At 21.9% G+C, this 26,350-nt stretch overlaps 11 protein-coding genes across 11 annotated transcripts in view; 6 read left to right on the forward strand and 5 right to left on the reverse strand.

Moving 5' to 3' along the window:
• Positions 1 to 3,031: 3,031 nt before the first annotated feature.
• Positions 3,032 to 9,462, forward strand: gnrC (gelsolin-related protein; the record flags this gene model as incomplete). The annotated part of the gene is made up of 2 exons (XM_638056.1): positions 3,032 to 3,475; positions 3,592 to 9,462. 2 exons carry the CDS (start codon positions 3,032 to 3,034, stop codon positions 9,460 to 9,462), a joined length of 6,315 nt encoding a protein of 2,104 aa, XP_643148.1.
• Positions 9,463 to 9,672: 210 nt separating this feature from the next.
• On the reverse strand, positions 9,673 to 10,471 carry DDB_G0276451 (hypothetical protein; the record flags this gene model as incomplete). Its single annotated transcript, XM_638057.1, has 3 exons — positions 9,673 to 9,751; positions 9,814 to 10,105; positions 10,306 to 10,471. 3 exons carry the CDS (start codon positions 10,469 to 10,471, stop codon positions 9,673 to 9,675), a joined length of 537 nt encoding a protein of 178 aa, XP_643149.1.
• A 565-nt stretch (positions 10,472 to 11,036) lies between these two features.
• Positions 11,037 to 12,299, forward strand: DDB_G0276573 (hypothetical protein; the record flags this gene model as incomplete). The annotated part of the gene is made up of 2 exons (XM_638058.1): positions 11,037 to 11,924; positions 12,042 to 12,299. 2 exons carry the CDS (start codon positions 11,037 to 11,039, stop codon positions 12,297 to 12,299), a joined length of 1,146 nt encoding a protein of 381 aa, XP_643150.1.
• A 294-nt stretch (positions 12,300 to 12,593) lies between these two features.
• On the reverse strand, positions 12,594 to 13,870 carry DDB_G0276449 (hypothetical protein; the record flags this gene model as incomplete). Its single annotated transcript, XM_638059.1, has 2 exons — positions 12,594 to 13,229; positions 13,301 to 13,870. 2 exons carry the CDS (start codon positions 13,868 to 13,870, stop codon positions 12,594 to 12,596), a joined length of 1,206 nt encoding a protein of 401 aa, XP_643151.1.
• Positions 13,871 to 14,848: 978 nt separating this feature from the next.
• Positions 14,849 to 17,154, forward strand: DDB_G0276447 (DNAJ heat shock N-terminal domain-containing protein; the record flags this gene model as incomplete). The annotated part of the gene is made up of 2 exons (XM_638060.1): positions 14,849 to 15,417; positions 15,531 to 17,154. 2 exons carry the CDS (start codon positions 14,849 to 14,851, stop codon positions 17,152 to 17,154), a joined length of 2,193 nt encoding a protein of 730 aa, XP_643152.1.
• Positions 17,155 to 17,419: 265 nt separating this feature from the next.
• DDB_G0276511 (hypothetical protein) lies at positions 17,420 to 18,172 on the reverse strand (the record flags this gene model as incomplete). The annotated part of the gene is made up of 2 exons (XM_638061.1): positions 17,420 to 17,880; positions 18,142 to 18,172. The coding sequence occupies 2 exons, from the start codon at positions 18,170 to 18,172 to the stop codon at positions 17,420 to 17,422; spliced, it is 492 nt and encodes a 163-aa protein (XP_643153.1).
• Positions 18,173 to 18,528: 356 nt separating this feature from the next.
• On the reverse strand, positions 18,529 to 18,891 carry DDB_G0276513 (hypothetical protein; the record flags this gene model as incomplete). Its single annotated transcript, XM_638062.1, has 1 exon — positions 18,529 to 18,891. One exon carries the CDS (start codon positions 18,889 to 18,891, stop codon positions 18,529 to 18,531), a length of 363 nt encoding a protein of 120 aa, XP_643154.1.
• A 496-nt stretch (positions 18,892 to 19,387) lies between these two features.
• DDB_G0276445 (heat shock protein Hsp70 family protein) lies at positions 19,388 to 21,448 on the reverse strand (the record flags this gene model as incomplete). The annotated part of the gene is made up of 2 exons (XM_638063.1): positions 19,388 to 21,050; positions 21,135 to 21,448. The coding sequence occupies 2 exons, from the start codon at positions 21,446 to 21,448 to the stop codon at positions 19,388 to 19,390; spliced, it is 1,977 nt and encodes a 658-aa protein (XP_643155.1).
• A 1,801-nt stretch (positions 21,449 to 23,249) lies between these two features.
• Positions 23,250 to 23,516, forward strand: DDB_G0276467 (hypothetical protein; the record flags this gene model as incomplete). The annotated part of the gene is made up of 2 exons (XM_638064.1): positions 23,250 to 23,259; positions 23,359 to 23,516. The coding sequence occupies 2 exons, from the start codon at positions 23,250 to 23,252 to the stop codon at positions 23,514 to 23,516; spliced, it is 168 nt and encodes a 55-aa protein (XP_643156.1).
• Positions 23,517 to 23,987: 471 nt separating this feature from the next.
• Positions 23,988 to 25,174, forward strand: syn16B (t-SNARE family protein; the record flags this gene model as incomplete). Its single annotated transcript, XM_638065.1, has 3 exons — positions 23,988 to 24,264; positions 24,381 to 24,490; positions 24,554 to 25,174. The coding sequence occupies 3 exons, from the start codon at positions 23,988 to 23,990 to the stop codon at positions 25,172 to 25,174; spliced, it is 1,008 nt and encodes a 335-aa protein (XP_643157.1).
• Positions 25,175 to 25,921: 747 nt separating this feature from the next.
• The window catches only part of DDB_G0276515 (hypothetical protein), a gene marked incomplete at both ends in the record, with an annotated part of 1,253 nt that continues 824 nt past the window's right edge, over positions 25,922 to 26,350 (forward strand). The window contains one exon of the mRNA XM_638066.1: positions 25,922 to 26,297. Coding sequence (XP_643158.1) covers positions 25,922 to 26,297 — 376 coding nt within the window. The remainder of the gene's footprint in view (positions 26,298 to 26,350) is intronic.

Below are 26,350 nucleotides of genomic sequence, written 5' to 3' on the forward strand. Positions count from 1 at the left end.
AAATTTTATAATATTTGATTTTTTTTTATTTTTTTTTTTTTCTCGGATATCTAGGAAAAAGACTCCAAAAATAAAATTTAATACACAATGATTTTTTAAAAAATAAAGAAAAGGTAACAAATTGTCTTAACAACCAAACCAACTGCAATGATTCAATATTTTATTTGGAACTTTTCAAAAAAAAAAAAAAAAAAAAAAAAAAAAAAGAAAAAAAAAGAAACCAAAAAAAAAAAAAAAAAAAAAAAAAAGAAAAATAAAAAAAAAAAAAAGAAAAATAAAAAAAACTTTTTGAAAAATAAAACAATTTAGATACTAAAAAAAAAAAATAATAATTTAAATTATTAAAATATTTATACATATAAAATAAAATAAATAAAAAATAAAAAAAAAATTTTTTTTTTAAAAAATAAGTTAAAAAATAAACTAATTTATTTCTCATTTATTCGGTTTGTTTATTTATTACGATTTTAATTTTTGATCGATTTGAAATATAACACCAAAACTTTGAAAAAAAAAAAATATCTTTTTTTTATTTTTTATTTTTTTTTTTTTTTAATTTTTATTTTTTTTTATTTTTAATTTTTATTTTTTTTTCTTTTTTCTTTTTTTTTAATTTTTTTCTTTTTTTTTTATAATATTTTATTTTACATTTATTTTTTTACTTTTTTTTCTCCAATCACAATCCATATTTTAAAATAAACACTCACACAGTGTTCAGTGTTTTTTCATTTTTTCATTTTTTTTTTTTTTTTTTTTTTTTTTCTAAAATTTTGATAACAATTTTTTATTTTTAGTTTTTTATTTTTTTATTTTTTTATAATGGAAAATATATAAATATTTTTTTTTCCTTTCAATTATTTATATAAAAATTGATTTTTTTTTTTCTTTTTTTAAAATTTTAAAATAGTGTTGTTATTTTTAAAAATTCTAAATAAAATAATTGAATCACCTTAAATCAAAAGGATTTGATTGTAAGTAATAATTAATTTTAATAATAAATCATTCCATAACACACACCCCACACTTGAATTTCACTAAAAAAAAAAAAAAAAAAGTAAAAAAAATAAATGAAAAAACTTTTGATTAGAACTAAAATTTTTTTGAATGTGTGTGTTTTTGGAGTTGATTAATATTGTTGTTGGTTGGTTAATTCATTTTTTAATTACTTTTTTTTTTTTTTTTTTTTTTTTAAATTATTATTTTTTATTATTTTTTTTTTTTATTTTTATTTTTATTTTTTTTTGACCTTGCTATTTATTTATTTTTTTCTTTTTTATTGTTCGAAAATCATTAAAAATAAAGCTGCAAATATTATAAATAATTGCTCATTATTGTATTTTTACTACTTGTACCAATACTTCAAATAATAATTCAACATCACCAAAAATAAAAATAAAAATATAAATAAAATAAAATAAAATAAAAACAGAAAAAAAAAAAAAAAAGAACCATCAAATTTCAATTAATCAGTTTTTTACAATAAAATCAAAAAAAAAAAAAAAAAACAAAAAAAGTAAAAAATTTAAAAAAAATACATCAAATTTTTTATTTTTACCATAATTTTCACTTTTTTTTTTTTTTTTTTTTTTTTGGCTTATGATCTAAAAATAGAATCAAGTGTTTTCGCCATTTTTTTGTTAAAAAAAAAAAAAAAAAAAGAATTAAAAATTTTAAAAATTCTCTCTCTTTCTCTCTTCCATTCTTTAAAAATAATCAATTTACACAAAAACAAATATTAAATATTCAATAAATTGAAAAAAAACAAAGAATTGTTTTTTTAATATTTTTTTTTTTTACCACCCCAATTTCTTTTTTTTTTTTTTTCAATTTAAAAATTTAAAGATAAATTTTTTTTCTATTTTTAGTTTGAAATATGTGATTAATTATTGTCATAATACTTTTTTTTTTTTCTTTATACAACTAAAAAAAAATAATAAAAAATAAAAAAAAAAAAAAAAAAAAAGTATTTTAATCTTTAATTTTTGTTCCTTAAAAGTATTTATTTTATCTTAAATTGTGCATGCATCATATATGTCTTGGATTTTGAAATTTTTATTTTTTTTTTATTTTTTTATTTTTTTTTTATTTTTTATTTATATAATTAAACAAATAAAAATGAAATTTTTTAAACATATAAAGACACCCAGGAACATATTATTTTTTTATTTTTTTATTTTTTGCGATATTTAATTAATATTTGTGGAGTGTGTTACCATCTTTTTTTTTTTTTTTTTTTTTATTTTTTATTTTTACATGGCATAAAACAAATATCAATGTATTGGTTAATTATTTATTTTTTATTTTGTACTTTTTATAAAATACCCATTCATTATATTTGGATAAAGGAATTATATTAAAATTTTAATTTTCCTTTTTATTTTTTATTTTTTTTTTTTTGGTTTTCATTTTTTTTTTGTATAAACCACAACTAATTATAAAATTATTGTTATTTTAAAAATACTAATTTTATTTATTTATTTATTTATTTATTTATACAAATATAAATATTTATATATTTTTTTTTTAAAATGATTTTTTAAATAATTTTTTAATTTTTTTTCCAACCTGCCCAATCATCATTTCAACCCCATCCAATTATATCATTATCCATCCCAAAAACAATAATTTTTTTTTTTATTATTTTGTTTTTTTCCTCAAAAATCAATTTCAATATAAATAATAATTTCTATAATAGAAATATAACAATATCAATATTTTAATTAAATTTAATTAAAATTTTTATTTTTTATTTTTAAAAACAACAATATTATCATTTTTTTTTTTTTCCTTTCCATTTTTATTTTTCTTTCATATCAAATAAATCAATCAATCAATCAATCTCAATCAATCTCAATCAATCAACCAATAATTTTTTTTTTATTTTTTTATTTTTTTATTATTTTTTTTTTTTTTTTGGAACTTATAAATCAAATATTTTATTTTATAATTTTTGTTAGCAAGAGCTGCTCATTAATTAATTTTTTTTTTTTTTAGAAATCCAATATAAATTCAAAAAAAAAAAAAAAAAAAAATGGAATCAATATCAGAATCAAAAACAACACCAACTACACCAACAAGTAAACATGGTCAATCATCACCATGGAAAAAAAAGAAAAAATTATTAAAACCAAGTTATTCTTCACCATCATCACCAAAACTATCAATATCACCAAAATTATCATCATCAAATTCAAATATAACACCACCATATTATAATACACCACCACAATCACCTGGTTCAAAATTAAAATCATTTTTTTCAAAATTAAATTCACCAAATAAACATCATAATAAAAATTTTAATAATCACAACAATAATAACAATAATAATACAACATCATCCTCCCCAACAGAAGGATCAATTACACCATCATCAAATTCATCATCAACAAATCATTCACCAGTTATAAGTAGTCCATTTGGATTCGCTCATATAACACATGTAAATTTCGATTCATCAAACCAAGAATTAACTGTAAGTTTTTTATTATTATCATAAAAAATATATTTTTTTTTTTTTGGTTAATTAATTTATTTTCCTAAAAAAAAAAAAAAAAAAAAAAAAAAAAAAAAAAAAAAAAAAAAAAAAAGGGATTACCAAGAGATTGGGGTAAAACATTAAAAAGATCTGTAAATAAATTAGTAACAGTAAGAAGAGATAGTACTGCACAAAGAACATCATCAATTGGTAGTGGACTTGGTGATAGCAATAATAGTAGTAATAGTAGTAATAATAATAATAGTATAGCAAAACAAAAATCAACATCATCATCAGCATTATTACAAAAACCACAATATGAAAATAATATACAAATTAGAGAACAAGGACTACTACTACAACTACCACCACCACCGCCACCACCACCAATTAAATCATTTGAACATGAAATTGCAAATAAATTAAGATTATCAACACCTGATGATTTAGCATTATCACTTGAGAAATCAACTAGTAATAATAAATTATCAAAGTCTTCAAATATTAGACCAAAATCATCAACTACAACAACAACCACAACAACCACCAACACAACCAATAATAATAGTGGTAATACAACAACGACAACAACGCCACCAACAACACCAAGTAAAAAATCAACAACTAGAAAATCATCACCAACTAAATTAACAACACCAACACCAACACAATTACAAACATCTACATCTACATCGACAATAATAAATTTAGAGAATAATAATAATAATGAAGAATTAGAAAGAAGTACATCAATTTTAAGTAGTTTAGTATCACTTTCAAAATTAGATTCATCAAATAGTAGTAAGAGTATGGATAATTTAGTGATTGGATCACCAACATTAATTAGAAGGGATATTCATATAACGTGGAATCATGTATCTGGTCAATTTGAAGGTGTACCAGATGAATGGCAATCAATGTTACAACCAATAACATCAGAAAAACAAAGAAAAAAGAGAATGGATTTAAGAAAGAGATTAATTCGTGAAGAATCTTTAAAATGTGATAAAGAGGAGAAATCAAGACAACAAATCCGTGATCGTAGAGAAAGATCAAGGTTATTAAGAATTGAAAGAAGAAGATCTGTTTATTTATCAAGAACAAATTCAAATAGTTTAACATCACCATCACCAACTGCAATAGCAACATCATCACCTCAACCTTTACCACCACCATTTAAATCTTATTCATTACAAAATTTTAGATTATGGCAAATTTCAGGTACAGAATTATTTAAAACTAAAAGAGTTGAAGCATGTTTTGATTCATTATGTTGTAATGATGTTTTCGTTTTAGATTGTGGTAAAGTTATTTATGTTTGGATCGGTCAAGGTTCATCATTACAAAAGCAAGTTAAAGGTGCTTCAGTTGCAAATAAAATTAAATATGAAAATGACTATATCAATGAACCAATTATAATTGAATTTTTAATTGATAATGAAAAATCACCTGAACATACTGAATTTTTTAGAAATTTAACAACAACAACAACAAACTCACCATCATCAACAACAACAACATCAACCACATCAAATCAACAACAACCAATTACAATTAATAATGTTTTTACAAATAACTTAATAATTAATGAAAAAGTTTTAAAGATTGGACAATCAGATGATCAAATACTTCAAGAAGAAGATTCAGAAGTTACATGGTTATATAGAGTTAATGATAATGGTAAAATTAATATGATTGATGAGAAACCATTGGTACCAACACTATTGAATAGTAATACTTGTTTTATTTTAGATTGTGAAACTGATATTTACGTTTGGCATGGTAAATATTCTCATCCATTGAAACAAAAAGTTGCAGTAATATTTGCAAAAGAATTTTTAAATATCTTCTCACAAAGACCAACTTGGGCATCATTACATATAGTTCATCAAGGTGAAGAACAGTGGTTCTTTAAAGAGCATTTCTTATATTGGTTAGAAGATGAATGTTTAATTGATAATTCTAAAAGAAATACCCTAACTTTTAGATTAGGTACTTCTTCAAATGGTATCACTGGTAATGGTAATGGTGTCAATATAATTAATAAAGGTATAGGCAGTCATATCAATTTACCAACACCTATTCCAATTGATTCAAATTTCATGGTATCTGATTTATTCTCAATACCTGATCCATATAATACAAAACCAATTTCATTATCACCATCACCATCAACTTCATCAATTTTAAATAATAATAGTAATAATTTTAGTGTAAATAGTAATAGTAGTAGTAGAAGTAGTATTATGTTATTAAATAATAGTAATAATGATAAAAAACAACATATTTCATTAGATATTTGGAAAGGTGAAGGTGATCAATGGAAGAAACTAACAAAAGATTTATATGGTCATTTTGAAACATCAAAATGTTATGTTTGTCATCATGTTTATAAAATTAATGGTAAATTTCAATCAAGAGCTTACTTTTGGCAAGGATGTGAAGCATCCATTAGATGGTGGATCGTATTTCAATTTGGTCTTTATAAAGAATTGGGTGAACATATGCAAATGTTAGATTCCTCACCACCACCAACTGAATGTTTAACTCAAAATAAAGAATCTCATGAATTTTTAAAATTATTTAATAATATTTTCATTCATTATACAACAAGATCAGAATCACATGAAACCAATAATGGCAGTGGTAATAGTATGGCACCATCATCATCATCATTATCAATTTCTTCAATGTCTTCAATGGGTTCTGGTGTTTCATCAACTTCTTCAACGACACAACAACTTCAACAACAACAACAACAACAAAATAAACAACATCATATTAGTATGTGTGGATTAGGTAGTAATACAAAACAAACACTTTATCAAATTACTTTAATTGCAAATACATTTACAAGATCTGTACAATTTCAAGAGTTTGATGCATCATGTTTAAATAGTAGAGATATGTTTATATTTCATTCGTTTGCTGCAAAAACTATATTCGTTTGGCATGGTAAAGGATGTAGTAAAGAGTTGAAATTAATTAGTCAAAATATTGCAAATTCAATATTGACTTATTATCAAAATACTGGTGAAATTTCAAAGAATGAAATGGATTTAGTAATTGATTGTCAAGAAGGTCAAGAACCACCAATATTTTGGAAACTTTTCTTATCCCTAACAAATAGTGCTGCTCAAAATGTTACAACAATGCCATTAGAACAAAAAAGAAATTTCTATGCTTATGACCCATATTATGATCAACAACAACAACAACAACTCTCAACAATCAATAGTGTTGGTATTAGTGGTGGTGGTAGTAGTAATAATAATAATTTAATAATTGAAAATAATAGAATACCACCAAAATTTTATCACATTTTTTATAATATTAAAGTTCGTACTTATGTTGTTACAAAGATTAGTCCATTTTGTCAAGGTGATCTTTGTGAAGAGGATTCATTCATTTTGGATTGTTTTTATAAGATATTTGTTTGGTTTGGTCCAGATTGTTCAAATAGAAAGAGGGAGACCACTAAACAATTGGCAAAACAATATATTGAAGAATCAACCATTGGTCATTCAATTGATTCTACTAAATTGGTATTAATTGAATCTGGTGAAGAGGATGCAGAATTTAGATCATATTTTCAAGGTTGGTCCTATAATTTCATTTTAACCAATTGGAAAAATAATTCTCAATCTTTAATTGGCGCAGGTGCTGATCATAGATTACTAAATTCAATAGTTTCCTATAGTTCAATGTCATCTCAAGTTGATAATATTGGCGGTGTTGAATCTGGTGATGAAGGTGGTGGCTATGGGTATGGTTATGGTGGTTATGCTGATTCTAATAGCACAACAACAACAAGTTGTAATACTACAAACAATTCAACTTGTGGTACACCATTATCAAGTTCACCAATGTCTTGTTCACCTGGTTTTGGTTCATTTAATTTAGCTTCAACAATTATTAATACATCAAATGATGCTAATACTTTATCACAACCTTTAGAATCTTGGGAATTAGAATTAGAATCAACCATTAATTCAATTAAAAAGAAACCAATCTTCTCTCCAAAACAACCTTCATCATCATCATCATCATCATCCTCTTCTTCTAATCCATCAAATCAACATAAAATTAAAAAATATGATACAATTAAACAAATGTTAGATGAATTCGAACATACTCCAAATAATAAAAATAATAATAATAATAATAATAATAATAATAATAATAATAATAATAATAATAATGTTAATAGTAGTAACTATGCTACCAATTTACCATCAATTACTGAAACTTCACCACCACCAACATTATCAATTTCTTTACCATCACAGTCTGATAATCAAACAATTTCAGAATTACCATCAATTTGTGATCCATTAGTAAATGAAGAATCAGAGAATAGTACTGGTAGTAGTAGTGGTAGTATTACAACAACCACCACAACAACTACAACAACTACAAATTTAAAACTACCACCACAATCACCCCCACAACTAATTGTTAATAAGAGAACATCACAACATCAACATTTACAAGCACCTCCAAGTCCAAATCTTTCACCAGTTTTAAAGAATAGATTAATTGAACTTGCTCATGTAAATAATGCTAAACATAGAAAAAGGGGAGCTAGTGAAACAAAGAAATCAAGTCCACTCTTAAAAAGTATTTCAAAGGATAGACCATCAGCAATCGTTATCAATAATGTCACAAGAAATCATGGTGGTTCTATAGATGCTAAATCAATGCAAGATTTAAAATTAAATAAAGTTGATATGGAATTAGATTTAGAAGTTATTAAACTTGAAAATGAATTATCTGTAATTGTTGAAAATATTCAAGATCATTCTCAAACTACTAATATTAAAACTGATAATATTATTAATAATAATAATAATTACAATAACAACAAATTAGATACAAATACTTCAACTACAACTACAACGACAACCGCTTTAGAAAAAATTGAGAGTAATACAAACAACAATGAAAAGATTGATGCTTCATCTGCTGTAGTTGCCAATACTGCTTGTAATAAACCAATTGAACAACAAGAAATTATTGAAGCACCTATTCAAAGAAAAATTTCAATACCAAATTTACCAATAGGTGCCAATATAACACCAACACCAGTTCTAGTTCATACTTTATCATCACAATCAATTGCACCTCAATCACCATCGACAATTAAAAAAGTGGCATTAAAAGTTTCAGTTCCCGTAAAACCAATTGAAATTCAAAATATTGCTCTTACTACCTCAAATGCTACAATCTCTCAATCACCAAGACAATCAACTGTAAATAATAATAATAATAATAATAATAATAATAATAATAATAATAATAATAATAATAATAATAATAATAATAATAATAATAATACTATAATTACACCAAGAACATCATTCCAACAACAACAACAAAATGCTTCATTAGCAAATTCAACTACAACAGCACCAAGTGTACAGAAATTTAAAATTAATACATCAACAATTCCAACAAATAATGGATTAGTTTCACCAAGACCTCCATTACCAACAACATCTTCTTCTTCATCATCATCATCATCATCAAGTAGTGCAACCATAAATAATGGGCTAGTTTCACCAAGACCTCCATTACCAACATCATCATCAAATAGTTCTACTACAAACAATGGATTAACTTCACCAAGAATTATTACAACACCAAGAATTAATGGAAGTAATCCAAATGTACCAAAAAATATATCACCTTCTAAATCAAATAATGCCACTACATCCTCATCAACAACAACAACCACCTCATCACCACCACCATTACAAAGAACAAACTCTGTAAAAGATAGAATTAATCAAGTTGAAAGTATTGTAAAAAGTATATCAGAATCTACTAATAAATTACCACCAAAACCAATTCAAAGATCAGATTCTCAAATATCATTCAAATCAACAATAAACACATCCTCAAATCCAATTCCAAAACCAACATTCGTACCTGAACCAATTACTCCAAAATGCGCGCCATCTCCAAAGGCTTTTATAAGATAAATAGATAAATAATGATCATTTCATTTATTTTTTTTTTTCTTTTTTTTTTTTTCTTTTTTTTCTTGGGTGGAAAAAAAAAATATAAAAAATAATAACAATAATAATAATAATTGGTTGTATAATAAAATTTATTTATTTTTTTTTCTTTTTTTTTATAATTAAAGTTTGATACATTTTCTTTTTATTTATTTTATTTATTTATTTCCAGTTTTATCTATTACAGTCAATACAATAATCTACTTCATGAGAATGGCTATAACTGCATTCATTGCAATCACAATGATTATCACTAATAATATTAGTACAAAATATATATATATAATATTAAATGTAGAATAAATTTAAACTTACTCAGTTACACAACAAAAAGAACAAATAACTTCTGTACAAGTTTCACAATAATGTGCACATTGACAACAAAGTCTACCATAACAAGATGGACATTCTCTAAGTTTTTGTTCAGTATTACAATTTCTACACGATCCTTTTGTTGAATTTTGACATGAAAAATAATCTGATGGTATATTTGGATTTAAATTTGTAAATTCAACATCTTCTGTAACTTTATTATTATTATTATTTTTATTATTATTATTATTATTATTTGTTTTTGAGCCATTCATTAAAATATTTAAAGTTTTATCTTTTTGAAATGAAAAATAATAAAAAAAATTTTAAATTAATAAAAATAAAGATAATAATAATAATAATAATAATAATAATAATAATAATAATAATAATAATAATAATAATAATAATAATAATAATAATAATAATAATAATAATAATAATAATAATAATAATAATAATAATAATAATAAATAATGATAAAATAAAACATACCATTTATAAATTCAGTATCAGGCTTAATATTTTTTATAACTCTACTGGTATTACTTATATTTTGAATTGTTGTTGTTGTTGGTTTATTTACATTATTTAATGGTTGTTCAACCATTTCTTCTTCTGGTAATTCTTCATAATATTCTCTACTTCTTTTTTTTAACATTTTGAATTATGTGTTGAGTCTTTGTTTATTTATGTAATATTGTATTGAATTTTTTTTTTTTTTATTTTTTTTAATTCCTAAAAAAAAAAAAAAAAATTTTGGCGGGTTGGTAATAAGAATGTGTTTCCCGTCCCAAATTTTTTTTTTTTTTTTTTTTTTTTTTTTTAAACCTTTATATATATATAAATTTTAAATATAATCTAAAAATAATATTTTATTTCAATCAGATTTTACTAAATATTTTAATTTTACAAAAAAAAAAAAAAAATATAAATTTAAAATCTGGAAAACACATAATTCATTGTGGGCTGAATTTAAAAAAAAAAAAAAAAAAAAAAATAAAATTAAAATAAAAAAAAAAAATAAAAAAAAATAAAAAATTGAAAAACGAAAAAATAAAATTTTTTTTTTTTTTTTTTTTATTATTGCATTATTATATTATTTATTTACTTTTTTTTAAAATTCTACAATTTGTGAATATTAAAAAATATAATAGTTTTTTTTTTTTTTTTTTAGGAAAATAATTAACTATCCAAGAAATACACACATATATAAATAATAAATAATGATTATAATAACAAAACCAATTTTAACAACTATTTTAAAACAAGGTTTTAAGTTTAGCAATTCACAATCAAATCAAATTATTAGATCATATTCAAAAGGTTTACTATTGGGTCAAAATGGTTTCGATTTTAATAATAGAAATAAACAAATTATTTCGTTTTCATCATTAAATAATTGTAAAAATATTAAAGGTTTATCATTTTTTAGAATAACAAGACAATTTTCATCATCAAATACACCAACCAAAAATAATAATAATAATAATAATAATAATGATAACGATAATAATAATGACAATAATAATAATGAAAATAAAAACGAAAATGAGGGTGAGGGTGAAAAAGATGAAAATAAACTTGAGGAAGTTGAAATTTCATCAGAGGAAGCTTCATCATTAAGAAATAAAAGAAAAGATAAACTTGCAGGTATGTTTAATAAACCTAAAGAACCTGTAAAAAAAGAAGAGGAGGCAGCAGCAGCAACAGCAGCATCAGAACAAGAAGAAGTTCAACAAGAAGAAAAAGAGTCATCAAATACTGAGGAAAATCAAGTTAAAGAGGAGCAAGCTAAAAGTAATGATGTCATTATTGAACCACAAGTTTTTACAGATGGTAAAGGTGAAAAGGTTGTTATTGAAGGTGATCTTTCAACCTTTTACATCTACACTATTTTCTCTGCATTATTTGTTGGTACCATTGGTATTGCAATTGCAAAATTAATTTCAGATTGGAGAAATAGTGCAACTGGTGTACTTGGTATTCAACAATTTGATTTCGTTTTATTGATTCAAGATATTTATTTTGGTGATTTAAAACCTGCAATGGAAGTTGGTAATAAAGAATTCAATGAAAAAACTAAAAAGAATTACTTTTTTGATGAAGCTAATGTATGTAATAATAATAAATAATAATATAGATAATAATGATGATTTTATTTTTATTTTATAAAGATATTAGTTTTTTTATTACATTTTTTATTAATAATAAAAATTTAAATTTTATAGATTAAACATGCAACACTTGGTGATACAATTACATTAATTATTCCAATTTTACAAAAGAAAACAAATGCAAGATTAGGACATGTAAATGTTGATTTTTGCAAAGAAGGTAATGAAATGACCATTCAAAATTTCTATATCAATGCAATCAATGGTTATGTTTATGACCTTCCAGCACCAAAACATAAGATTGACACAACAAAAGAAAGATACAGTGGTAAATATTCATTAGAAGAATTATTGGCTGATCCAACACTTTAAAATTATAATAATAAAGAAATAAAAAAATAAAAAAATAAAAAAAAAATAAAAAAATAAAAAAATAAAAAAATAAAAAAATAAAAAAAAAGAGATAAATAAAATGAAAAAAGAAATAAATAAAATAAAAAAATAAAAAATTAAAAAAAAAAAAAAAAGCAACTATATTTTATTTTACAAACTATTTTATGATGAGTTTAAATTAATATATATATAAAGTATATTTATTTATTTTATAATTAAATTTTTTTTTTTTTTTTATATTAAACTTTTATTATTACATTAAGATTTATTTATTTATTTATTTACATTATTTTTATTAAAATTTTCAATTTTCTTTTGTTCTTGTAAAGTTTTCTTTAATCTTTCTGTACTATTATATTTATTAATGAATGGTTTTAATTCATCTTTGATTGGTACTTCAATAGTTTCACCATGTTTTAAAGAATTTGGTAAAACATATGGACCATAAGCAACACGAATTAAACGTAAAACTTTAACATTGAAATATTCTAATAATGTTCTAATCTCTCTTTTCTTACCTTCTTGCAATGTTATACGTAACCATGTGTTTGAATCGGTTTCACTCTCGACTTGAACACTCACTGGTCTATAGAAAACTTCATTTATAACCATACCTTTTGCAAGACTAAATTTCATTTCATCTGTAAATTTACCAAATATTCTTACCTTGTAAACACGGAAAAATAAATTCTGTGGTAATGTTAAATATCTTGCCAATTCACCATCATTTGTAAATAAAATCAATCCCTCTGTATAATAATCTAATCTACCAACTGATATCAAATGATCAATTCCTATAACTTTTCTAATAATTGGTAATAAACAATCTCTACCATCTGGATCATATTCTGATGTCAAAACTTGTGGATTCTTAAAATGCATCCAAATTTTTGGTTTATCTACTTTAATCTTTTTTGAAAATTTTAATTAATATTAATATATTAATTAAAAATAAATAGAATAAAATATGAAAAACTTACTGGTTTATCATCAACTGTAATTATATCATGTGGTTTAACTAATATTTCTTCCATTTTAATTATTTTACCATTAACTTTAACTCTACCATCTATAATTAATTCTTCAGCTTTTCTTCTTGAAGCAATACCTGCTCTTGCTAAAATCTTTTGAATTCTTTCAGTACCGATTTTACCATCTTCTACAAAACCTTCACCTTTTTTAATAAAATCATTTTCTTTAATTTTTTCTGCATCTTTACTCCAAAAACTTATTTCTGGATAACCATCTTTTTTCATATCTTTTTCATTTAATTCACCTTGTTTTTTTGCTAATTTTTGTTCTCTAAATTTGTCACGTCTAAGTTTCTTTAAATATGACCCAATTTTATCTAATCTTGGTATCTTTTTTGATGTTGAATAATTTAATAATGATGATTGTATTAATGATGATGGTGTTGTTTGATTTATAAATAAAGATGAAAATGATTGAACATTTTGTTTTAAAATTGTTAATGATAACGATGATGGACCAAGTGGTATATTCGCTTTATATCTTCCTAATATATTAAAACAATTATTTAATTTAAACATTTTTTATAATCAAAAATAAATAAAAAAAATAAAAAAATGAAAAGGATTATAAAAAAAAAAAAAACGAAAAATGACTTTTTCATTTAATTTTTTGTCAGCTTTTCCATTTTTTTTTTTTTTTTTTTTTTTTTTTTTATATCTTTTCATTTTTTTTATTTTGTGGAAATGTGTTGGGTAGGATTTTATAAGTTTTAATATCCTTACTTTAATTTGATTTTATTAAGACATTAATTATTTTTTTAAATTCTAAAATATATTTCTTTCAATTAAAAAAAAAAAAAAATAAAATAAATAAAAAAAAAAAAAAAAAAAAAATTATTCATTTAATAATTAATACAAAATAAAAAAAAAAATCCCAATTTTTTTGTATAGAAAAAATAGTTTCCAAACAATGCCCATAAAAGGAAACAAGGATTGTTAATTTTTTTTTTTTTTTTTTTTTTTCTTTTTTTTTTTTTTTTTTTTTTTTTTTTTCTTTTTTTTTTTTTTTTTTTTTTATTTTAAAGAAAATTTTCTTTTCACCTTTTTTTTTTTTTTTTTTTTTTTACTTTTTTCAAAAATAATAATATTTTCTTTTTTTTGTGTGGGTGTGTTTTATTTATTATTCATATAACCTGATTTATTCATTTTAATAATAATTTTTTTTTTTATTAAAAAAAAAAATAAAAAATAAAAAATAAAAAAATAAAAAAAATAAAAAACCAAACAAAGCAAAACACCTCTAACATTAAAAATTTTACACACAAAAAAAATAAAAAAAATAAAATAAAATAAAGGAGATAATTGTAGTAGTAGAAGTAAAAAAAAAAAAAAAAAAACAAACAAAATAAATAAAAAAAACAAAACAAAACAAAATTGTATAATAAAATTTAGAAAAGAACTCAAACTAAACAAAATAAAGGTTGAAAAATAATAATAATAAAATATAAACAATAATTTTTTTAAAAAAAAAATAAAAATAAAGAAACAAAAATAAAAATGGAGTCATTTACAGAGAAAATGTTTGATTTTCAAAGAAGAGCAACACAAGCAGTACTTCAAAAGATGGGAGCATCAGAAACAACAATTGATGAACAATTTGAAAATACTCATACAAATTTTAAAAGATTAGGTGAATTTTTAACACATTTAGAGGAATCAACACAATCATCATTAACTCAAATGGAAAAGATGTGTTTTGCAAATAATCAATTAGCATCATCTTTATGTAATTTCGTATTATCAGAGTTATCAAATGATGACACTGAATTCTCTACAGGTTTATTATCGAAATTCTTTTTAAAAACTTCAACCAATCCAAACCTATCTCAAATGGAAAACACTAAAGAGTTTGAATTGAGACAATCAAAATTTCAAGAATCAGTTCAAAGATTATACGATAGTTTCGGTACAATGGGTCATGAAAATATGGCCTCTACTCAAGATGAAATCAATCATAAAATCGTACGTCCAATTAAAAGAGATCAAGATTATAATAAAGTAACTAAACAATTAATAGAAAAAAGAAAAAAATTAAATTTAGATTATGATTCAATTAAAAGATCAAAGTAATTATTAATATATATATATATATATACACATATTATATATATTAAATTTAATTTATTTCATTTACTAATTATTATTGTTATGTTTTTTTTTTATTTTTTTTTTATAAAAGTGATAATGAAAAAATTAAATTAGTTAAAGAAGAATTTGATATATTATCAAAGAAAACAGCATCACATCTTCAAAATAGGTCATATGTAAGATGTAAATTAATAGTTCATAGTGTAATCACTATGGTACAACAATTTTGTATGTTTTTCGAATCAAACTCTGTACTTTTAGAAGGATTATTAACATTTATAGAACCACTCATTCAAACTTATCAATTAAATACCGAGCAATTAACTGATATCTATACAATTAAAAAAACAACAACCCCCACCACCACCACCACTACTACCTCTTCACCTTCATCTTCTTCACCTAGACAACAACCATTTAATGGCAGTAATAACAATGGTAATACTCCAACTGGAAAACCGATACCATCTTCACCACCTCCAACTTATAAAGAGCATTTAGATAATAATAATAGTAATAATAGTAATCATCAACAACAACAACAACAACATCAACAACAACAAAACCAACAAAGAAATAATAACAATAATAATAATAATAAAAATAATAATATGAATGAAAGTCATCAAAATTTAAATGAAGAATTTACACAAAAGGCATCATTTCAAGGATCACCATCAGATTCAAATAGTAGTACAAGTAGTAATAATTATTCACCTCAACAACAACAACAACAACAACAACAACAACAACAACAACAACAACAACAACAACAACAACAACAACCACCACCACCAAAGGAAGAGAAATTATTTAGCGTTTGGGATGATGATTTAAATGGTAAATCTAATGATGATAATAATACGGCAAGCAATAGTAATAGTAAGAGTAAAAGCAATGATGATGATGATTGGATGTATAATAATAATAGTAGCGACAATAAACCAAATTTGAGTAGGTCCGATACAACTTGGGAAGATCCTTTAGTACCAGAAAACAGCTCCTATTCAAAACCAGCATATTCTTCATTTAATAATACTCCACAACAACCGCAATACTTTAATACACAACCTCAACAACAACAACAACAACAATTTAATAGACAGCCACATCAACAACAACAACAACAACAACAACAACAGCAACAACCTTTTAACAGACAGCCATCTCAACCATACCAACCACCTCCACAACAACAACAACAACAACAACAACAACAACAACAACAACAAAAAAAATCAAGCGGATTTGAAAATATATTTGGTGATTTTGATTTTACCTCTCCTTCACAACAAAGACAGAACCCACAACCGCCTCAACAACAAAGTAATTATTTTAATAATGGTATGCCACCACAATCATCAGTTTCTCAACATGTTGATAATCACCAACATGAAAGATCAAATGTTGAACCTATAGTATCAGAGAAAATAAAAATGTGGGGTGAAAAGGGTGGTAGAAAGAATAATTTAAGAGTTTTATTATCGACACTTCATGAGGTTTTATGGATAGAAAGTGGTTGGGAAAAAGTAACCTATGGTTCATTGGTTACTCCAATTCAAGTTAAAAAGGTTTATCGTAAGGCAATCATCGTTGTCCATCCTGATAAAGTTCATAATGGTACAATGGAACAAAAAATGATTGCTCAAAGAATTTTCGAAACTCTTAGAGACCAATTTGAAGTTTTTAAAGTTGATTTAGAACCATCAAATTAATTAAAAAATAAAAAAAAAAAAATAAAAAAAAAAAAAGAAAAAAAAAAAGAAATAAAAAAGAAATAAAAATAAAAATAAAAAAATAAAATAAAAACAATTAAATTAATAAATGAAAAATAAATAAATACTCTAAGGATCTTTTATTTATTTTAATATATTTATTTATTTGGGAAAAAATGATAAAATGGTTGACCCACTAAAAGAGAAAAAAGATAATTGTTTAATTTATTTTATTTTTATTACAACAGACTAATTAAAGTTTCATTTAATATTTTAAATTTTTATTATTATTATTATTATTATTATTATTATTATTATTATTATTATTATTATTATCATTATTATTATTACTATTATTGTTATTTTTATTATTATTATTATTATTATTATTATTATTATTATTATTATTATTATTATTATTATTATTATTATTATTATTATTATTATTATTATTATTATTATTATTATTATTATTATTATTATTATTATTATTATTATTATTATTATTATTGTTATTATTATTATTATTATTATTATTATTATTATTATTATTATTATTATTATTATTATTATTATTATTATTATTATTATTATTATTATTATTATTATTATTATTATTATTATTATTATTATTATTTAGATGGTTAACCCAGCAATTCAAAATTTTTAAAAAACAATAAAAAAAACATTTCCAAAAAAAAAAATACAAGATGATTTTAAAATCATCTTATATTTTTTTTTTAAAATTCAAATATTAAAAATGATTATCTTTGTATTTAAATATAAGAACTAATTATTAAATTTGTTATGAATTAAAATTATTATTATATAAATAATATTTTTGAAAATAGATGTAAAATCTATAATCAAAACAAATAAACTCAAAGAATTTTTTTTTTTTTTTTTTTTTTTTTTTTTAACCATATTATTATTTTGATAGTAATTAATTAAATAAAAAAAAAATTAAAATATTTTATATGATATTACTTTTATTTGTTGTTTTTTTTTTTTCTTTCATATTTTGTTTTTTTTTTAAAAAATTTGAAAATTGCGTTTAAAGTTCATAATGGTACAATGGAACTAAAAATGATTGCTCAAAGAATTTTCGAAACTCTTAGAGAACAATTTGAAGTTGGTTTAAAATCATCAAATTAATAAAAAATAAAAGAAATAAAAAAATAAAAAAACAAATAAAAAAGAAATAAAAATAAAAAAATAAAATAAAAACAATTAAATTAATTAATGAAAATAAATAAATACTCTAAGGATCTTTTATTTATTTTAATATATTTATTTATTTGGGAAAAAATGATAAAATGGTTGACCCACAAAAAGAGAAAAATGATAATTGTTTAATTTATTATTATTTTATTTTTATTTTGGCACATCGAATTTTTTTTCAATTTTTTTACCAACTATATTTCCTCCTACACAAGAAGAAATAGCAGCAATGACTGAAGTTTTACTAGCAACTAATAAAGTGCCAGTTGCACCAATTGATTGAGCAGTTGCAACTATCGCACTACCCGACCCTAATGCTGAAGCGATGGATGCAGCTGCACTACCAGCCGCAATACCACCTGACGTGAAACCTACATACGAAACTAACAATGGTGCACCTCCAAAGCAAACTCCACCAATCACAAGAGTACTAGCGATGACTGGGTGCTCTTTTGAAAATTGAACTACTTTTCCACTAACTTTTTTTATAAAACCATTATTATTTTCCCCATCCATTTTTAAAAAGAGAATTAAAAGTTGTGATGATTTTGTGAAAAAAATAAAAAAAAAAAAATAAAAAAATTAAAAATCGCACAAAAATTTTTTATTTTGGTTAATCTTTTTCTCGAAATCAAAATTTTTTAAAAAATAATTTTTTAAAAATTTAATAAAAAAACATTTCAAAATAATTATATTTAAATACAAAGATAAGAACTAATTATTAAATTTGTTATGAGTTATAATTATAATATTTTGATTAGAAAAAGTTTTTTTGAAAATAGATGTAAAATTATTAACCAAAACAAATAAACTAAAAGAAATTTTTTTTTTTTTTTTTTTTATTGACAATTATTTTATTAGTAAATAAAAAAAATAATAATAAATTTATTATATGATATTACATTTATTTGTTGTTTTTTTTTTTTTTGTTTTATATTTTTTTTTTTTATTTTATTTTTTATTTTTTTTTTAAAATCTATACTTTTTTTTTTAAAAAATTTGAAAATTGCGTTTAAAGTTCATCATGGTTTGGCATATCTTCACCAGCGCCATTTGGGGAACCACCAGCAGCACCATATAATTTAGAGAAGATTGGTTGAACGATCTTTTCAAGGATTTTGTATTGTTCATCAAATTCTTCTTTTTCGGCAGAGGAGTTAACATCCAACCAAGAAAGGGCATCAGAGATAGCGGTTTCAATGGTTTCTTTATCATCTGATTCGATTTTACCACCGATCTTATCTTTATCACCAATGGTGTTTTTAATTTGATAGATGTAATTTTCCAAGGTATTCTTGGCTTCGACACGTTCTTTGGCAGCTTTATCTTCATCAGCGGCATCGGCAGCTTCTTTGACCATACGATCGATATCGGCTTGTGAGAGACGTTCCTTATCGTTGGTAATGGTGATGGATTCTTTAGAACCAGAAGCTTTATCTTCAGCTGATACATGTAAAATACCATTGACATCCATTTCAAAGGTGACTTCAATTTGTGGGACACCTCTTTGAGCTGGTGGGATACCAGAGAGATCAAATTTACCCAAGAGATTGTTATCTTTGGTCATTGAACGTTCACCTTCATAGATTTGAATGGAGACACGATCTTGATTATCTTGATAGGTTGAGAAAACTTGTGATTTCTTGGTTGGAACAAATGTACCTCTTGGGATTAAGGCAGTCATAACTCCACCAACGGTTTCAATACCGAGGGTGAGTGGGGCGATATCTAAGAGTACGAGAGTGTCAGTACCTTCTTCATTGGTGAAAATACCACCTTGAACGGCAGCACCATAGGCTACAGCCTCATCTGGATGAACACCACGATTTGGTTCTTTACCATTGAAAAAATCTTTTAAGAGTTGTTGAATCTTTGGAATACGAGTTGAACCACCAACTAAAACTACTTCGTGGATTTGTGATTTCTTGAATTTGGCATCTTCTAATACCTTCTTTACTGGGTCTAAAGTCTTTTTGAAGAGATCCATATTGAGTTCTTCAAATTTGGCTCTGGTGAGGGTTTCAATGAGATCTTTACCATCAAAGAAGTTTTCAATCTCTAATTGGGTTTGTGGAGAGGTTGAGAGAATACGCTTGGCATTTTCAGCAGCTCTTCTTAATTTTTGGAGTGATTTCTTATCTTTTGAGGCATCTTTACCAGTCTTCTTTTGGAAAACGGTTAAGAAATGTTTCATAACACGTTGATCGAAATCTTCACCACCTAAATGAGTGTCACCATTGGTTGAACGAACTTCAAATACACCATCTTCAATGGATAAAACTGAAACATCAAATGTACCACCACCTAAATCGTAAACCAAGATATTCTTTTCCTTATCACCAGTGGCATCGAAACCATAGGCTAATGCTGCTGCGGTTGGTTCATTAATAACACGTAAAACTTCAAGACCTGCAATAACACCTGCATCCTTTGTGGCTGCACGTTGTGCATCATTGAAATAAGCTGGACATGTTACAACGGCGTGAGTTACTGTCTTACCAAGGGATGCTTCGGCAATTTCCTTCATTCTACCAAGGATCATTGCTGAGATTTCTTCTGGTGAGTAAGTCTTTTCTTCACCTTTAACTTTAACTACAACGTATGGTTTATTATTTTTTGAAACAATTTTATATGGTAATAATTTCATATCTCTTTGAACTTCTTCATCATCAAATCTAAAAAAAAAAAAAATAAATAAAAAAATAATTAGTTATATATTTAAAAAAAAAAAAATAAATAAAAAATAATTAATTAATTACCTTCTACCAATTAAACGTTTAATATCAAAAATTGTATTTTCTGGGTTGAGAGTTGCTTGATTCTTTGCAGCTTCACCAATGAGACGTTCAGTTTCAGTGAATGCAACATATGATGGAGTAATACGATTACCTTGATCATTTGGAATAATTTCAACTTTACCTTTCTTGAAGACACCAACACATGAATAGGTAGTACCTAAATCAATACCAATAACACTTCCATAATCTTTCTTTTCTTCTTCTTTCTTTTCAGCTGCTGCTGCAAAAGAAATTAATAATAATAAACATAATAATGCGTAAATGGATTTATTCATTTTTTATTTATATATAATGTACAATTTGGAATTTAAAAAAAAAAAAAAAAATGAAAAATGAAAAATGAATTTTTTTTATGGAGTGAACTGAATTTTTTTTTTTTTTTTTAAATAGTTTTTTTTTTTAAAATAGTTTTTTTTTAATTTTGTTGCAGCGTCATCACTCACTTCCAACACACCAAAAAAAAAACCAAAAAATTTTTTAAAAAAAAAAAAATTAAAAAATTAAAAAAATCGAGAGTCATATTATTAATTTTACAAGAATAATAAATTATTATTATTCTTTTTCCTTTTTTATTATTCAGTTTTTTTTTTTTCTTGACTCAAATTGGTTTCCTTTTTTTTTTTAATTATTATCCAGTCAATCTGGATTTTTTATCAAATTTTAAAACCGAAAGTTATGACACGGAGTTCAGTTTTTTTTTTTTTTTTTTTTTTTTTTTTTTTTTTTTTTTTTTTTTTTTTTTTTTTTAGACATATTTTTTTTAAAAAAAAAAAAAAAAAAATAATAATTTGAACCAGATATATTTATAAATTTGAAATTTCTTAAAATATTTATTTATTTTTCCATTATTATTATTTTAATTTTTTTAACTTTTAATTAAATAATTTAAATATTTTCTTAAATAATAATTTTATTATTTTTTTTTTTTAAAATAATTAAATAATTTAAATGTTTTAAAAATTTTTTTTTTATTTTTTTATTTCTTGTTAAATATTAATTCTTTTGATTTATTAATCAAATAACCACCAAAAACAATTATTTGATATAAATTAATTGATGAAAAATTAATTGGGGAAAATTGAAAATAAAAAGGTATAAAAAAAAAAGTCCAATATATATATATATTTCCAAAAAAAAATATATATAAATATGTATATTTTTAAGGAAAAACCAAAATCATCCCATTTTAAAAAGCGTTACATATGCCGTTCCTAAATTTCCAGCTTATTTCAATGATATACAAGTTTACCTACTAAAATACAGCTGGTGGTGTATTATTAAGAGGTCTTCAAGTATTAACAAAGTTAATAATGACCCAACTGCAGCTCTGCATTTATTATTTTATTATATAAGTGGTTTTTGAAATTTAATTATTTAATTATTTATTGTTTGAATTTCAAAAGGTTCCAGTCAGTTAAGTCAAGTTAAATTTTTTTTAAAAAAAAAATGTAAAGAAAAAAACCAACTTTTAAAATTAATTATAACCATTGATTTAATTCTAAATACGAAACTTTTAAAACTTTTTTTTTTTTTTTTTTTTGATGGAATTTCTTATTCCATAATATCGTATTTTAAAAGTAGATAAACAAATTTTTTAAAAAAAAAAATAAAAAAATAAAATAAAATAAAATATTGTTATATAATTTTCTAAAAAAATAAAATAAAAAAAAAAAAAAATAATAATATTTTAAAATCTCTCTTTTTACTTGTTGAAATCATACTCAAAAAAAAAGAATTTTTTTTTAATGTAAAAATTGTTTAAAATAATGAATTAGCTTTGCTTGTATATCAACATATCTACTCTACAAATTATAAAAAAAACAGTGGGTGTTTTGTCTGATTAATTTTTTTTTTTATTTTTTTATTTTTTTTTTTTTTATTTTTTATTTTTTTTTTAATTAATTTTTAGTTCAATCAAATAAAACTATAAATAATATTTTTTATTTTTATTTTATTGATATTAAATAAAAAATCATAAAATCAAATTTTAAAAATAAAAAATAAATAAAATAATTAATTATTAAACTAAAAAAAAACAAAAAAAAAAAAAAAAAAAAAAATATTTATAATTATAAAATGTTTCTTAGTATGTTTTATTTCTTTACAATTAATTAGAATCAAAAAAATTTTTTATTCATTTTTTTTTTATATTTTTATTAATTAAATATTTAATTATTTTATTTAGAATTATTAATTTCATTATCAAATAAAAAGAATTCTTCATTAAATTCAATTTCAAATGAATTTAATAATAACTTAAATTATTCAATTAATAATATTTCAAATAAAAATTCAATTACATCCGTTTCATATTTTACAAGACCAAATTTTGTAAATTATTAATTTATTAATTTAATAATTTAATTCTGGAAAAAAAAAAAAAAAAAAAAAAAAAAAAGAATGAAAATTAAAAAATATTCAAACGTTATTTATTTATTTATTTATTTGTAAAAATAATATAAAAAAAAAAAAATAAAAATAAAAATTAATAATAATCTTGTTGTTCAACACTATAAAATAAAAAATTTAAAAACAAAGCAAAAAAATTATGTTTCCCCCCCAGATGTCGACGTATTTTATTCTTCTAAATTTAAAATTTATTTTTTAATTTTTTTTTAAAATTTTAAAATTTTTATTCTTTTTTTTATTTTTTTTTAATATAAAGGGTAATAAATTCTTACAAATTATTCACATGTGGTATGAATTAAGTGTGTGTATTCATTTATTTTATTGAACAAACTATAAAAAAAAAAAAAAAAAAAAAAAAAAAAATTTTAAAATTATAAAAAAATCAAATAATTAATTTATTAATTAATGGCAACAAGAGATAGAACACCATCATATCTTTTATTAAAAATCGAATATAACAATAGAAGACCCATTAACCATAAGAAATCAACATCAAATTATGAAACATTAGATGAAGAGAATAGAAATGGTATGATACCATTAGTATCATTAAACAATAATAATTATAAAAATGGCGCAAATATTGATACTAGTCCAAAATTACAACAATTAAATGTAATACCTGCGTGGATGCAAAGAATAAATGATATAGATGTAAATCTATCAAAAATTCATTCTCAAAGTAAGTTTTTTTTTTTTTTATTTTTTTAATTTTTATTTTTTTTTTTTTTATTTCCTAAACTATACATATTAATTTTTTTTATTTTTTATTTTTTTTTTAATAATAATAATAAATAGTTGAAAAATTAAAAGGATATCATGATAAAAATTTATTACCAGATATGAGTTTGGAAGATCAATCAGATTTAGAAAGATCAATTGAAATTACTACTTCTGAAACTACAAGAGTATTTATTTTTAAAATAATAAAAAAAAAAAAAAAAAAAAACTAATTTTTTATATATTTTTAGTTATTCCATAAAACACATGATATGATAATAAATTTAGGTGGTGATAAAGGTACAATTTTTACATCAGAAGATATAAAGATTAAAAAAAATGTACAACAATCGAAATCAGCGAAATTACAATCATTATCAGTATTATTTAGACGAAAACAAAGTAATTATTTAAAAGCATTAAGAAAAAGGTCAAATTCATTTACAGATTTATATAATAAAAGTGGACTTGCTAAAGAAGAAGAAGAAGAAGAAGGAGAAGGAGAAGAGGAAAATCAACTTTGGCAAGAAATCGAATTCGATTTTACAAATGAACAAAAACAAATAGTCAAATTAATGGAAATTGAAATTTCATCAAGAGATAAAGAAATTAGAAATCTACTTGAATCAATCAATGATTTAACTCGATTATTTCAAGATATAAGTTTATTAGTTGCTCAACAAGGTACTATATTAGATAGAATAGATTATAATTTAAATGAAACCGAGTCAATGGTAACTGACGCAACAGATGTAGTTATTATAATAAATAAAAAGCATAAAGAATATAGATCAAGATTATGTATATTAATGGTTTTAGTTGCTTTAGTTGTTTCAATGATTTTCATTATTATTTTAAAAATGGTATTCTAATTTTATAAAATTAAAAAATAAAATAAAGTTAAATTTTATTATTTATTTATTTATTTATTTATTTATTTATTTATTTATTTATTTATTTATTTATTTATTTAAAATTAATTCTAAATTTTTATGAAAATTTTATTATTGATGATATTTTTATTTTGTGGAGCTTTAAAATTGAAGTGATTGATAACTACACACTGTTTAGGGGGGTTTGATTTTTATTACTTTTTGATTTTCAGACCACGAAAACAATTTTTTATTTTTTTTTTTTTGACACATTCACAAAAAAAAAGTTTGCCCCTGGTGATGAAGAATTTAAAAATATCTTTTATGTCAAAAAATTCCTTAATCTAGATTTTTTTGGAAAAAAATTTTTATTTCATAGAAAAAAACAGAAAATCTGATTTTCTGGTGATTGTCAAAAAAAAAAAAAAATAAAAAAAAATAAAATTTTTTTTGTTTTTTTTTTTTTGTTTTTTTTTTACTTTTTTTTTTTTTTTTTAATTTTAAAATCAAGTGTTGTGCTAAAAGGTGCCGTAGTAAAATATAAAAAAAAAAAAAGTATTGTTGAAACACAAAACAACACGTTTTTTTTCTGAAAAAAAAAAAAAAAACAAAAAAAAACAGAACCAAACAAAAAATAAAAAAAATAAAAAAAATAAATAAATAAAATAAAAATAAATAAAAATAAATAAAAATAAATAAAAAAAAAAAATAAAAAAAATAGGGTTTAGAAATCATAATTTTTAAAAAATGGCAACAAGAGACATAACATCATCATATATTTTATCAAGAACAGAATGTAAAAATCGTGCAAAAATAATAAATAGTGCAATTAATATTAATATTAAAAAATCAGGATCAGGTTATAAAAGATTAGAAGAAGAGAATTATCAAGATATTGATATTGATAATAATAATAATAATAATAATATAAATAATAATAATATAAATAATAATGACAATGATAATGATACTACTAATAATATAAAGAACAGTAATAATAATAATGATATACAATTAAATATACTCGATACTGAAATAAATATAGAACAATTAAATTCATTACCACCATGGATTCTAAAATTAAATGATATAGATGAGAATATTAAAAAAATTATATCATTAAGTATGTCTTTTTTTTTTTTTATCATCATCCCATTTTAAAAAAAATAATTATTA

Source organism: Dictyostelium discoideum (genome assembly GCF_000004695.1).
Source record: "Dictyostelium discoideum AX4 chromosome 2 chromosome, whole genome shotgun sequence".
Classification (NCBI taxonomy): Eukaryota; Evosea; class Eumycetozoa; order Dictyosteliales; family Dictyosteliaceae; genus Dictyostelium; species Dictyostelium discoideum.